Source organism: Phoenix dactylifera, chromosome 1 (genome assembly GCF_009389715.1).
Source record: "Phoenix dactylifera cultivar Barhee BC4 chromosome 1, palm_55x_up_171113_PBpolish2nd_filt_p, whole genome shotgun sequence".
Classification (NCBI taxonomy): domain Eukaryota; kingdom Viridiplantae; phylum Streptophyta; class Magnoliopsida; order Arecales; family Arecaceae; genus Phoenix; species Phoenix dactylifera.
Window position 1 is genome coordinate 35,128,748 of NC_052392.1, and position 13,326 is coordinate 35,142,073.

Sequence of the window (13,326 nt, forward strand, 5' to 3'; positions counted from 1 at the left end):
CCACTACATGATAATATCTTATGTGTTTTCTAGAATGGATTATATGTTTAATGACATACATTTATGGATGCATATTTATATAGAATTTTTTGAGCTATGTTGAATAATCGATATAAGGCTTTATAATTTTTGTCTGCATTTTGATGAGGTTTGTAGTTAATATTTATTTTAAATTTACTATATTTATATTGGTGTGAGTGTGTTGAATTTTTACTAAGCTGTAAAGCTCACACAACCATACCTTTTTTTTTGCAGAGTCGTAGGATGCATAGTTTCAGATGGGTTAGGTGAAGTCTGAGTATTAGAGTTATGAGTTAGTTTATTTTCTGATATCGAGGAATATTTGAAAATTTTGTAACTAAACCGGTTGGATTATTTGAATATGATGGATTTATTTATTTAGGTTATTCAGCTATGTCCTGTTAAGTTATTGGATATTTGTTCACCTTAAGCTTTGCATGATCTCTAAGGCATCGGTCTAGGGCTCATGCGGCAATGTTATGTGCTCGGACCTGGATGTTTGATTTGGGGCGACACAACCACATTAGACCCAATAGCTAACATTGAAGAAAATTACAAACCAACCATGATACATCGCAGCAAATTATTTTTTATGAGGTCAACAGCATAGCCAACTGCATTTATCTATACTACCTAACAACCATAGTTAATCGTCTAGTTTCTATTCTCCCCAGATAAACGAAAAATTCTCCAGTATCTATGTTTGGAGGGAATCCTTTCTTGTCCACTCGCCCTTCCATTATATCTGTTGCCTGATCCCTGTTTGCACAGGCAAGCAGGTTAATGACGCCTATGGAGAGTGAAAATAGGACAATGCAGAAAATACTGCCTGCTCGATGGTCAGAAAGAGAAGAAGGGCCGCTGCAAACACTGAAATTTTAGCCCATGGGTTGCCAAGATAGTCTCGCCTCAAAGTAACAAGCCTTTTGTGGCATTTGACTTCATAAAAGCTGTTTACTTCCTTAATCTGTTTTGCAAGGTAGTTCTTTTCCCGAACATAGTGCAAACGACTGCCCAACTGATTGAAGAGGTCTGCCACATCTTGAGGACTGCTTAGCTTATGTTCCAGTATGCCTTTCAATTGGAGCAACCGCACGTCCTCAGCCTGGTCGATGATGCAGTCCATAAAGAGTGCGTATATCGTAAAGTACATCTCAGTGTCGAAATAGCACTGTTCGAAAGCTATGAGGTTTTGGAAGAGAGGACCGGTATAGCCATAGATTTGCAGTTGTGGTATCTCCATCCGCCCACTCCTAAGCTTTAAACACAAATTCTGGAGGCATAGCCATGGCGTGAGCTTCATCTTCCTTCTCTGGAATTGTATGTTCAAGAAACTGTCTGCCTGTTCCTTCTTCCTGAACTTCACCCCAGCCCTGAGGAGCTCCGTCGCACTAGGAATCCACTTGGGAGCATCTTCTCTTGGTGCAGATGTGGACTCTGCTGGCTTTTCTGAAGGGATCCGAGATGAATAAAATAGATGGAGCAGATGATGGTATTCTTCGGGGGACTTCTTCTCGAATGATTTGGATTTCTCGGGATGGATGCCCTTGAAAAGCTGGAGAGCAAGGTCAACAAGATCAATCTGTCCATCCTCGCATGTTTTGAGATGATCAAATAGCAATCGGATGATGAAGAAAGGAATTTGGTTCTCAAGCTTCAGCAGATCATAAATCACTACATGAATTGTGAACAGCCCTGCCACAGTTGGGCCCTCAAGCTGCTCATCCTCCTCGATATTTAAAACAACCTCCCCTTCCCTCGTCTCAATCATACCCTCTCTCCTTTGCAATCCCCTTCGCCTTCTTTGTCTCCTTCTTGATTCCTTCCTGGGACACATTTTTAGCATGAGGTAAATGATGAAGCACCCATCAAGCAACATGATCATTGCCATATCTTGGGCATTCAGTTTGGAGAATTCCTGAGAGTAGCAGCTCCGGACCTTCTCATCGTGTTTCTTCAACTCCAACAAGCACCCGCTCAACAATTGACGTGCACGCTCCTGACTTCGATGACGCAATAGAAGGAGCCGGACACACCGCCGCTTGTGGTACTTCGTGATGTAACTCCCCGGGATTTTGCGGCGAAAAGGTCCGAGGCAAACAATTATTGGTTTGTAGGCTTCATTTTCCAACTGTTGGATGTGGTTGGGGACCTCGAAGATGGCGCATGGTTCCTCGGGATGGTCCGTAGGTTGTGCTAAATTTACTTTCTCCCAAACACTTTTGATCCACTCCTCTTTGTCAGGGTATTCTTTGCCCCATTCTTCATCCGATTCTTCGGCCCTGTTGCGACCTAATTTATAAAGTACGTGGCCAAGTAAGTTACTATAACTTCTAAGAGAAATTATCTAACAGACATTTAGTTCAAAAATTATAATAATTGATTTTCCATGCGAAAATTCCTCAGTTGTTGCGAGCAAACTGCTTTGATTATACAATATCTTGCACATGGGCCCAACAAATTTGGCAAGAAACCTTTTGTATTTAAATTATGGAAGTGACGGTATGCAAGTAATCTCTAGGATTTAATTATTTCTCGTGCAGAAACAAGCAAAAATTTTAGAATTAAGGGATCTAGACATCTGCTAGGAATAAGGATTTTCTATGGTTCGTTCAGAACCATATCACATCCATGATCCAAGAACTCCAAGAGAAATTATTAGAAAGCAACCATTTAAAAACAAGAAAGTTGACAATATTTGACCACAATTTGAAAAAGATAAATGACAGATAAATCCTAAAACCTAGAAAGTAAAATGAAATAAGTAAGAATAGAGAAATGAAATTTGAATTATCTCTCATGCAGAAAATAAAAGATAAATAGAACGTACCGAATTTACATCATATCATCAAGAGTGATAACTTCTAATTAGTAAAACACAATATTTAAGAATTACGTTGAGAATATGATAATATTTATGATAATCATGAAATTATGATTATTTGAGGTTTCCTATTTTTTAAAATTTATGAGATCTTTATTTTATTCAAGAAATGCCAGACTCGAGAAAAATTCCAACCACAACAAATTTCAGTCATTGCTATATATATATATATATATATATATATATATATATATATATATATATATATATATATATATATATATATATATATATATATATATATATATATAGGTATAAAAGGATTCAAATAATATATTTAATAGTTGTTGTTTACACCACATCTTAATCTACAATGGAGGTCTAAATATGGATTAGATGAGAGATAATTCATCCTCCAAGATTTTGTAATTGGTGGTCGATAGGTTGGTGAAGATTTTTGCTTTCCGTGGCGGGAACCAGCCAACGGTGAAAGAGGTAGACGTACCAAAGTTTCCACTAGGGATCAGCTCGTCTAGTCTCACCATCTCCCTACGGGGCCTTGGAACGTGATGAAAGGCCGATCTGGGGACAGGGCGTACCACATCCACTCTCCTGCCTTTTGGAATCGACGCCACGACCTGATGATGTACAGGGAGACATTGACAATGAGCAAGCAACGTTGATATAACTTTTAGAAAAAAAATGATTTAGAAATAAAAGGGACATTTATAATTCAAATATAAAATAACTGATTTGCAAGGATAAATTTTTTAGTTTCTGTTGCTTTTGTTATATTTCTTGAATATGAGCCAAGCAAATTAACAAATACCTTAGAATATTTTGAAAAGTATTTTTTAATTTAAAAAATAGATCTAGAGGAAGCAAAGATTATCACCACTCCGAGAAATCTCTTTCCTAGCCGTGCCTCGTCACTTCCAATTCTCTTTGTTTCTGATTCGAGATTTATCAGTAATATATACAAATATAGCTCGGCTTTTTGCCAACTACAGAGTGGGGCCGCACTGCTTCACGAAAAGATGGTCTTCTCAAGTCGCTAAAAGGACATGGAGGCATCATAGCAGTTAGTGGGTGAACGTGATGGGAAAAACAATTCCACTCGGCTCCATATTGATGACAAACTTGCCGTATGGTCGGCAGTTGCCTTGATATTTTTATCATTAGCAGGCCCTCCACGATCTTATCAAGCTGAAAGAATTTTTAAATCTCAGTTACATTTATTGGTTGGCACCTCACTCTAAGTCTAGGAGCTCGCCTTTCAGTAAATTAAGGCTTCAAATATTGAATATTTTTCAAAAAATAAGAATCTTAAGTTGTACAGTGGATTTGGATAAGTCAAAACAATTAGGATAGGATCGGATTCTTCTTCCATTTAGGGGAACCTCAAATGTGCTCAGCATTGACATGAGCCAAAAATCTAAATTATTTTTTATTATTAGGGCATGAGGATATCAAATCAAGTCTAATCTTCTCTTATTCTTTCGCTAGTAGTTTGATTTGTTCCTAACATAAAAATTATGACCAACATGACCCACATTTTACTTCTTTAGAGACTTAACCAAATGATAGATGATGCCAAGAAGACTGGAGCGTCACAAAATTGTGATATGTATTAAAAATTGTTAAACTTTATATATATCTAGAATTGATTCTCATTTCATGTTTAAAATTTATCATATCACTCAGCAGCGTGCCATCAAGAGATTCCTCGTCTATGTTACAACCCGATTTATAAAGTGCTTGACCAAGTAAGTTACTATAATTTCTAAGAGAAATTATCTAACAGACATTAGTTCAAAAATTAAAATAATTGTTTTTCCATGAGAAAATCACGCAGTTGCTGCAAGCAAGCTACTTTTATTATATAATATCTTGAACATAGCGAGTGAAATTAAGCTACTTAACCAAAAGATCTTAGCGGGTTTCACTAAAATATTCCTTATAAATATTGATTTTGCGAGAAAGTCATATAAATCTTTTTTTATAAAATTATAGATATTTAGATGTTACTAGATCTTGGTATACCGAGTCTGGATTGGGCGCCCATGTTGGGAGAAGCTAACATTCGGTTCCCACCCCTCCCTCCTACCTCTCAACTCTCTCAACAAGAATCTTTCCCTCTTTCTCCGTGCGAGCATGCGTCCAATTTCTTCATTCCAAAGTTCAAAATGATCCACGATCATTGTTTTGGTGAAGCATGGCATTTGAGCGGTGAAAAGGTGTGATTCTACACACGACCAGCTGGCTAGCTTGGTGGTGATGAATTTACACACATTAAATGATCCGAAGGACTTGGATTATTTCTATTTTAGTCTCAATAAGATAAGTTTGTCTAACTTTATTCTCATCGAATTTTTTGTTCCACAATAAATAACTTTTTTATGGATTGTGAGAGAGGGCAATAATCTAAACAAATGTATATTTTATATTCAAAATCTATATATATATATATATATATATATTGGACATTAAATAAATATTTATGGAGCATTCACTAATGTGTATTGCTTACTCCATACCTAGATCCACAAGTAAAAATATCAAGAAACCTTTTAAATATATATAAATATCATTATACAAAGAAGGTAAATCTAATTTTTACCGAAAATCAATAATTAAGTAAGTTTTTTTGTACGATTCAGAAGATCATAAATAAAAACTCAGCTGAAGTTGTAAGAAAAGGAAAGAAAAGAATATTGTAACACCAAACCTGATATTATATAAGAAACACACACCTTTGAGCGACCCTGATCCATTTAATAGTCTAGCATCTCAAACGGACAAATTAATTAATGTGGGGGAAAGTTTACCGTGCACGAGGGAACGCCAAATTTGAGCGCGCGCGCGGCAGCACTCGCACGCAAGATATTATAACTTCCGATCTTTTTTTGGTTCTGATTCCGAGATCTATCCGTAATATATAGACATGCCGTCGCGCCCGTCTAGGCATGAGTTTTCGCCAACAAGGTGGCGGGGCCGCTCCACATTGACTGATAACTTGGGCGGTTTGGCAGTTGTCTTCGGGCTGCGGCTTGGCAGTAGTCTTATCTAGACAATTAAACTTAGATTCTCCTTCCATTTTAGAAGAATTTCAAATGTGCTCCGATATGAGACAAAAATCTCAATTATTGTTATTTGGGTATGAGGATGTAAAATCTAGTTTAAACTTTCTCTTTAAAGTTTATCTATCCTTTAAATTGATTCTCATTTTTTTGTTTAATTTTTGATGATTAAAAATTTTATTTTCATCCCTGATATTTGATAACCTTTTTAATATTTTTTGAATAGAGATTTTGATGACCATTTTATATTTAGGCCCATGCCATCTAGACTCTCATGCATTAATATGTGGAAAATAGATATATAAAACATTACTAACTTTTTAACGGATGATCTCCCAGTAAGACTAGACAAAGAGTGAACATAAAGTGCTAATTATGTAAAAGCTGAATGCAAAAATAATAGTCAAATTTAGAGTATAAATTTCAAACTTCATTCGAAGGCTACATGATCTGTGCATATCTTTAAGTGGACAACCCTTAAAATCCAGAGGATAAAAATAGAAGTTAAGTTGCGTCGCCGAATTAAATTTGGTATTTGTCGTATTTTTCATAACTATTTTGCCAAAATGGATTATTCATAAGTACGTTGCGTTGCAAAGTTCGTCACGAATCAAGTTGTAGTGGTAGGTCTAAAGTCCTTTTCTGGCCTTCTCCTTTTTAAGGACATGGTGACCATAGTCGGCTCATCGGTCATCATCTAGTAAAATAAGAAATGCTAATCAAGTGAAGAGCACTATCTAACCATGAAATCGGTGTTAGAATAAGCATTATGAAACAAGTCAGGGCTCAACCAATTGCCAATAGTGGGATAGGGCCCACAAATTAGGATTCCATCATTGTCATGCTAAACTCATGTCTAGCTAATTTCACTCCATGCTCCTATAGCTCATAGCTGCAATTAGTTATAGGTTAATCAAACCGGTCACAAAGTGCTTGCTATGTATGGGTGGGTCGGGTCGAACCGAGTCATGAGCCAACCTAATTTTTTGTTCGGATTCTAATTTTAGACCAGACCTACCCCAATAAAAATTTGGGTTTGGTCGGGTCGGGTCAAACCTATGTATAATTCGGACCTAACTAAAAAAAATAAGAATTGGTTCAGGAATGAGTCGGATCATACCCCATCCAAAAATTATTGTTATGCTAATGAGTGATACCGCTCGACAACTGGCCCCTTGGTAGCACTAAAGAAAGACTTGGGCCTCAAAAGGGTCAAGGTCTTCTTCATAAAACAATTACATAACAGACGAACAAAGGAGACCGCGTCTCCTTTTTTTTTTTTGGTAAATAACCGCGTCTCCTTCGGTGACCACGTCTCCCTACAACAACCCACCCCACCTTGCATAAGAGACAAACAAGGGAGACCGCGTCGGCCCCCACCAAACTTTCCTCTCTCCTCCCTTGCGAGCCCCAGCTGGACATCCGTGCAACTCTACATTGTTTGCAATTTGCAAATATAGTCTCTAGTAGAGTAATGGCAGCCCATTTTCATTTTATTAAGTATAAGCTTTTCTTTTCCTTAGGAAATATGCGGCCCTGTCGCAGTCGTTGGCTGCTATCAAGAGCTTCTCGTGAAATTTGCAGGCTGTTTAATCGTTCGGGAAGGACTCTCCTTTGGCCCTTCCATTATTTTGAATAATGTAAATTATTTACAAATTGATATATTTATGTAGCAATTATTGTACCCTATAGCTTGCGGCCCAAAATGGATGATTCAAATCGAGTCATTGGATAAACGATCCAAAAACAACATATCCGGTCGGCTCGGCTCGAGATTCAGTAAATCCAGATCTGCATTAGAATATAGAACGATTGGAAGGCGAGTCGAAAGAGTGTTAAAGGCCACTCGGGCACTCGACCACAGTGGTTGGCTGTATTCAGAGTCGAGTTAGGGACGTTCACATCCATCCCTTGCTGCGGGACGTCTGAAGCTTGGAAAGAGGGTGTGTCTCCTTTGGGGCGAGGCATGTCTACTGAAAGACGAACGAAGCAGCGAACTAGATGATGTCCTGTGCAACTGATCTCTCCAGTGGTGTCTTTTGGACCTATGAGGCACAATTGCCTAAGGCTTTATGAGATCCATTATTTATTTTGCTGGTTGTATTCATATCAGATTTGTGTGAATCATTCGTTGTAGCAAAAAAAAAAAAAAGTTATTCCTGTAGGATCCATAATGATCGATAACTTGTGCAGGTAGGCAATAGTCATCATATTTCTATCATTAGCAGACTCTCTGCTATCTTATCAAGTTAACAAAAATTCTAAACCTCAATTACATGCATTGGTTGGCACCTCACGCTGGAAGCTTATTACTTTTCAGCAGATCAAAGCCTCAAATATTATTTTTTTGGAAAAAAATTAAATTGTATGGTGGATTTTGGTGAGTCGAGACAATTAGGATTAAGTTCTCCTTCTATTAAGAGCAATCTCAAACATGCTCAGCGACGACATGAGACAAAAATCTCAATTATTATTGTTTGGGCACGAGCAAGGCCGACCCGAGGCGAAGGCCTCAGACCATTGAAAGGCCTCCTGGAGGCTGACCAAAAGGAAGCAAAGGCCCCATATAAAACGGGAACTGGAGCTGGCTACGAGTTTTCCCACTTGATGGAAGGGAGGTGGAGAGTTTCCTGGCCTGCAGAGTGGCAATTTGGGAAGTTGGGGACAGTAGTTTTGTTTTGGGTGGAGAGAAAGAGAGAGGAGGGATTTGGTTGGCTTGATACACGTCTGAAGCCACTCTTATCTTTCATCCCTCTCTTTCACCCCTTCTCTTTTTTGGTTTTGGTCTTGGTTTTCCTTCCCTCACATTATTTCCTGATCCAGCTGGGCCATCAGGAAGAAACATAGGGGGATTGGAGATGGACTTCTTGGAGGGTAGAGAAAGAAAAGGAGGGAGGGGGGGTTGAATGGCTGCCGTGTTGTGATGTTGCAGTGGCTGCTTGGGTACTTGAAGGGGAGATGGTAGGATGGGACTTTTATTAATTAGATGGAGTGAATTTCCCATAATGCCCCTATTCTAGATGGTCCTTTCTAGACAAATTCTTTCCTTTACCTCGACCATGAAGTGCCATGGGATAACTTTTTCCTACTCTGCTCTTGCTTGACATGGTAAACAGTAGTGCCAGCATTATCTCAATTATTTAATCAGTTTCATGGGCCCTTCCTCAAGCATAATTACTTTTCCATACTTCCATTCAAAAATTATATTAAACTGGAAAGGCTTTTTACCTGTCTTCGTTGCATACATGCATTTTTGTTAAAATAATGTACTTGATGACTATCTATTTTCATATTTTTTTGAAGTATTTTATACTTATTAAATTTTTTTATTATTAAAAAAAGCCTTATTCACTGAATCCGTCTTAGGCCACCAAATGTATTGGGCTGCCCCTGGGCACGAGGATATCAAAATTTAGTCAAACCTTCCTCTTGCTTTTTCACTAGTAGTGTGTTTGGTTCCTAACATAAAAATTATAAGTGACACGATCCAGACTTCACTTCTTTCGAGACTTAACCAAATGCTAGATGATGCCATATGTAAGAAGAGTGGAGTGCCACAAAATTATGATATGTTTTAAAAATCTTTAAAGTTTATCTATCTTTGGAATTAATTCTCATTTTATGTTTATTTTTTGATGATTAAAAATTTTATTTCCATCCCTATTTGTTAATGACTTTTTCTTCTTTGCTGAGCAGAGATTTTGATGACCATTTTATATTTAGTCCCATGCCATGTATACTTTTGCATTATTATGTGGAATATATATATATATATATATATATATATATATATATATATATATATATATATATAAACATTACTAACTATTAAACGGATGATTTGGCGATAAGACTAGACATAAAATTAATGCTATATTACATAAAAGCTGAATGCGGAATAATAGTCAAACAAAGAATTGGATGTTTAAGCTTCATTCAAACGCTACATGGTCTGTGCATATCTTTCAATGGGCATCCATTAAAATGCAAGGGATAAAAAAGAAGTTATGTTGCATCACCAAATTAAAATTGGTATTTAACATTTTCTCTGTAACCATTTAGCCAAATTAGAGAATCCATAAATAATTTGTGTTGCAAAGTTTATCGTGAATCATGTTGCATGGGCCAATCTAACATCCATATTTGGCCTTCTCCTTTTCAAGAAAATTGTGACCATAGTCACCTCATCAGTCATCATCCAATAAGGTAGGACATAAGAAGATGGTGCCTACAAATTGAGATCCCCCGCCTCCCACAAGGCGTAGGTTCCCAAGATCAGTTCGCTCATTGATAATATTTTCAATTAGTTGTGATCTAAATCAGCTTCAATTATCATTAGGATCTCACCATCGTCATGCTGAATTTATGTCGAGCTAATTCCACTACATATTTAAAATGTATGAATGCTAAAATTGCAAAACATCCTGACCCCCAACCATATTCCATAAACTATTTTGACATAATGATTTTACAAATTAATAACTACTCAACTGATGTATCATATATGATCTACCAATCAAGTCAGCCCTAAGGTTGATACATCATATTCGTAGCTTTTAAAATATACAAATTAATAGCCCTTGCTGGCAGAGTAAGATATTTGGACATTAAAATGCTGATTTTTGTCCAGCAGCTAAGATGGTTCTACATATGCATCCAGGGATTCTTACAACCAAAATATGTTAACATATAGAAATTTATTTACATATTTGTTTACATATTTAATAACATTTAATGTAGAGGTTAGATATTTGTTTGCATGTTTAAAATTTAAATATTATTAAATTTGTTTCATTCTTTAGAGATTTGCAATAGACTTGTTGAAATATGAATCCATTATATATATACATACATACCTATACATATACATACATACATACATACATACATACATACACACACACATATATATATATATATATATATATATATGAACATTGCAATTTTTTATTATTTTTTATTTTTTACCAATTTTTTTAGTTCAAAAAATTATTACTACCTTAGATGTTAATTTAATTTCCAAATTAAGTAGCTTGATGGTAAGTTAATGAAGATATAAGTCTTCCACAACTTTTATTTTAAAAATCTACTGCAAAATGTTGGAGCAACAATTTGCATTTTTATTGATTAATTTATGAAGAATTGCAAATTTTCCTCTAAATAATTCATTTGCAAATTCTTTTTCTTAGTTAGTATAAAACTTAATTTAAAAATTATAGATTTTCCCACTATCTAAATTAGCCCATCAACATTGGAAGTAAGATTTATGATTTAATAATATTTTAAAAAATAGAGTGATTTAAAGTTGTCTATTGTTTGTAGGTGACATTGCAATTGCATCTCAATTTGTTGAGTAGACTTGCTGTGTAAGATTACTCATTATATTTTTTAAAAATTTATTTTATTATATTATTTATTATTAGACCAATTAATTGAGTGATTTCTTTTTTCATGTCTTAATGTGATTTTGTTAATTTAGTTATGTCTGCAGACTACTTATATCACTTGATTGCGCAAGTATTAAATTATTTATGTGGTTTTTCTTCCCTATTATATTTAGCTTTATAAGTTAAATTAAATAGATTTTCTAAGCCAAAATAGAACTATTATCCTAAAGAGTTGTAGTGTGTAAGATGGTAGGTAGGCTTAAGATCCTAGCTTAATACAAACGTATAGATCAATTTTTGGAGTTTTAAGCAAGATATTTTTAGTGATCCTCGCTTAATAGTCTTGCTTATTGGCGTCTGCCCTATCATTCGATGTTCATGCTAATAAAAAATAGTTGTAAGCTTGTATTTTGGTGGAGCCATTCTCAATTTATTGTTTGCATTAGACTAAGAAGAGAAAAAATGAAGATTGATGGATTTATTTTCAAATAGTTGGTTAGAGTCTTTTTTCTATAAATATTTGATATTTCTCTAGATTATAATTGTAGAAATGTACATTGTGAAAATTTCACCAAAAAGAAATTTGGAAGAAATTATTGAACTAATACTATGTCATATGTTACTAATTTTGTTTATTAATCTTTCTTTGCTACTTATATTGTTTTGTATGCACGCATATTTTAGCTATTATTTTTACTAAATTCTACCAATGGTGGTCAAGCTACAAATTGCTTAACTGATATTTTTCTGTACAATGAACACAAATCCAATGGCATAAAATGAAAAATATAGATCTCATCATATTTATTAAATTTTTTTCTCTTCAATGCTAATAATCTTTTTCAACTTTTTCTTTCTTTTTTCATGCATAACAAGGATGAGACGGGAGAAGCAACATACGAAGAAAGATTCCAGCATTTTCCTCAACCAAGGTAAAAAAGAAAAAAGCAAGTAGAGTTCTTTGTATACAAGAAAGTCTTGATTGTAATTGTATTTTTGTAAGAAAAAATGACTTCTACATCTAGATACCATCTAGATTTTGATATAATAGCAATTTTTCATGAAACATTCATCCCACATAGATATGTCAGAATTTTATACAGCATCTAATGTTCAATACAACTATAACTTTTGTTCATCACTATATTTCTACTAATTTTTCTGTTATTCAACTTAATTCCCCCAGTATAGCGTGGGTAATTTGCTGGTCCATAGAATAATAATATTTCAGGCTTGGACTGGCCCAGCCCGCTGGGCTTAAAATCCAAGCCCATGGCCATTTGACTGGTTTCGAAATCATCCAGCCCGTGAACAGATCTTCTTGATACAATGTTTTGTACAATTTGTAATTTGGATGCACTCAAATCTATAGAATAATTATTGATTTATGTTTTCTTTACATCTATCATAATTTATGGAAAAAACTTCACAAGATATGTTTCTTTTTCCTCTTTTTTAGCATAAACCAAGACAACACAACATGTTCTTCTCACTAGAGACTTTAAGATGATGGTGAGCTGATCGAAAGAAAAGTAGACCATATACAACATCTGTTATGCATTGTAGTTGCATTGGGAAGTCAGTTTGCAATTGTTTTCGGATATCTCTGAATGTGATGAATTAATATTGTCCATAAGATTCTGTATATAGTTTTATTTTGGTTTAGAAAGTCAGTCGAGACTAGGGTGTAGTTGAGGTCTCCCGTGAAGCGAAAACTCGTGTTCCCTCTTCATATTATCCCATAAGGCATTCCCACCTCGAGTGGGATATAACGAATTAAAAAAAATAATGCCATTTTCCCCCCCAAAAGTTAATACCGTTGTTCTATAAAAAAATTTATCTCTCTTCGCATGAATCTATTATTGGATCATCTCCTACTAGATCTATGCCTATAGATGAACAATCAAGTTCCAAGTGTTTGGAGATCTGTAGTGGATGATCCATTAATGGTGGTTTTGCATGAAAGATACTGTAATACCCGGAACAAAAAAAAAAAAAAAAGGTTTGATGGGCC

The 13,326-nt window shown here is 35.3% G+C and overlaps 1 protein-coding gene across 1 annotated transcript; it reads right to left on the reverse strand.

Moving 5' to 3' along the window:
• Positions 1-555: 555 nt before the first annotated feature.
• Positions 556-5,736, reverse strand: LOC120112878 (UPF0481 protein At3g47200-like). Its single transcript, XM_039132865.1, has 3 exons — positions 5,674-5,736; positions 3,351-3,483; positions 556-2,313 (listed from the first exon to the last, which is right to left on the reverse strand). The coding sequence occupies exons 2-3, from the start codon at positions 3,388-3,390 to the stop codon at positions 812-814; spliced, it is 1,542 nt and encodes a 513-aa protein (XP_038988793.1). The 5' UTR covers positions 3,391-3,483; positions 5,674-5,736; the 3' UTR covers positions 556-811.
• Between the last annotated feature and the right edge of the window lie 7,590 nt (positions 5,737-13,326).

Bases quoted from the DNA above. Each gene is read 5' to 3' on its own strand.
- LOC120112878 (XM_039132865.1), bottom strand. From the start codon at position 3,390: ATGGTGAGACTAGACGAGCTGATCCCTAGTGGAAACTTTG. The intron at 2,314-3,350 runs GTACGTCTACCT...TTTATAAATTAG, and splicing joins GATCCCTAGTGGAAACTTTG to GTCGCAACAGGGCCGAAGAA.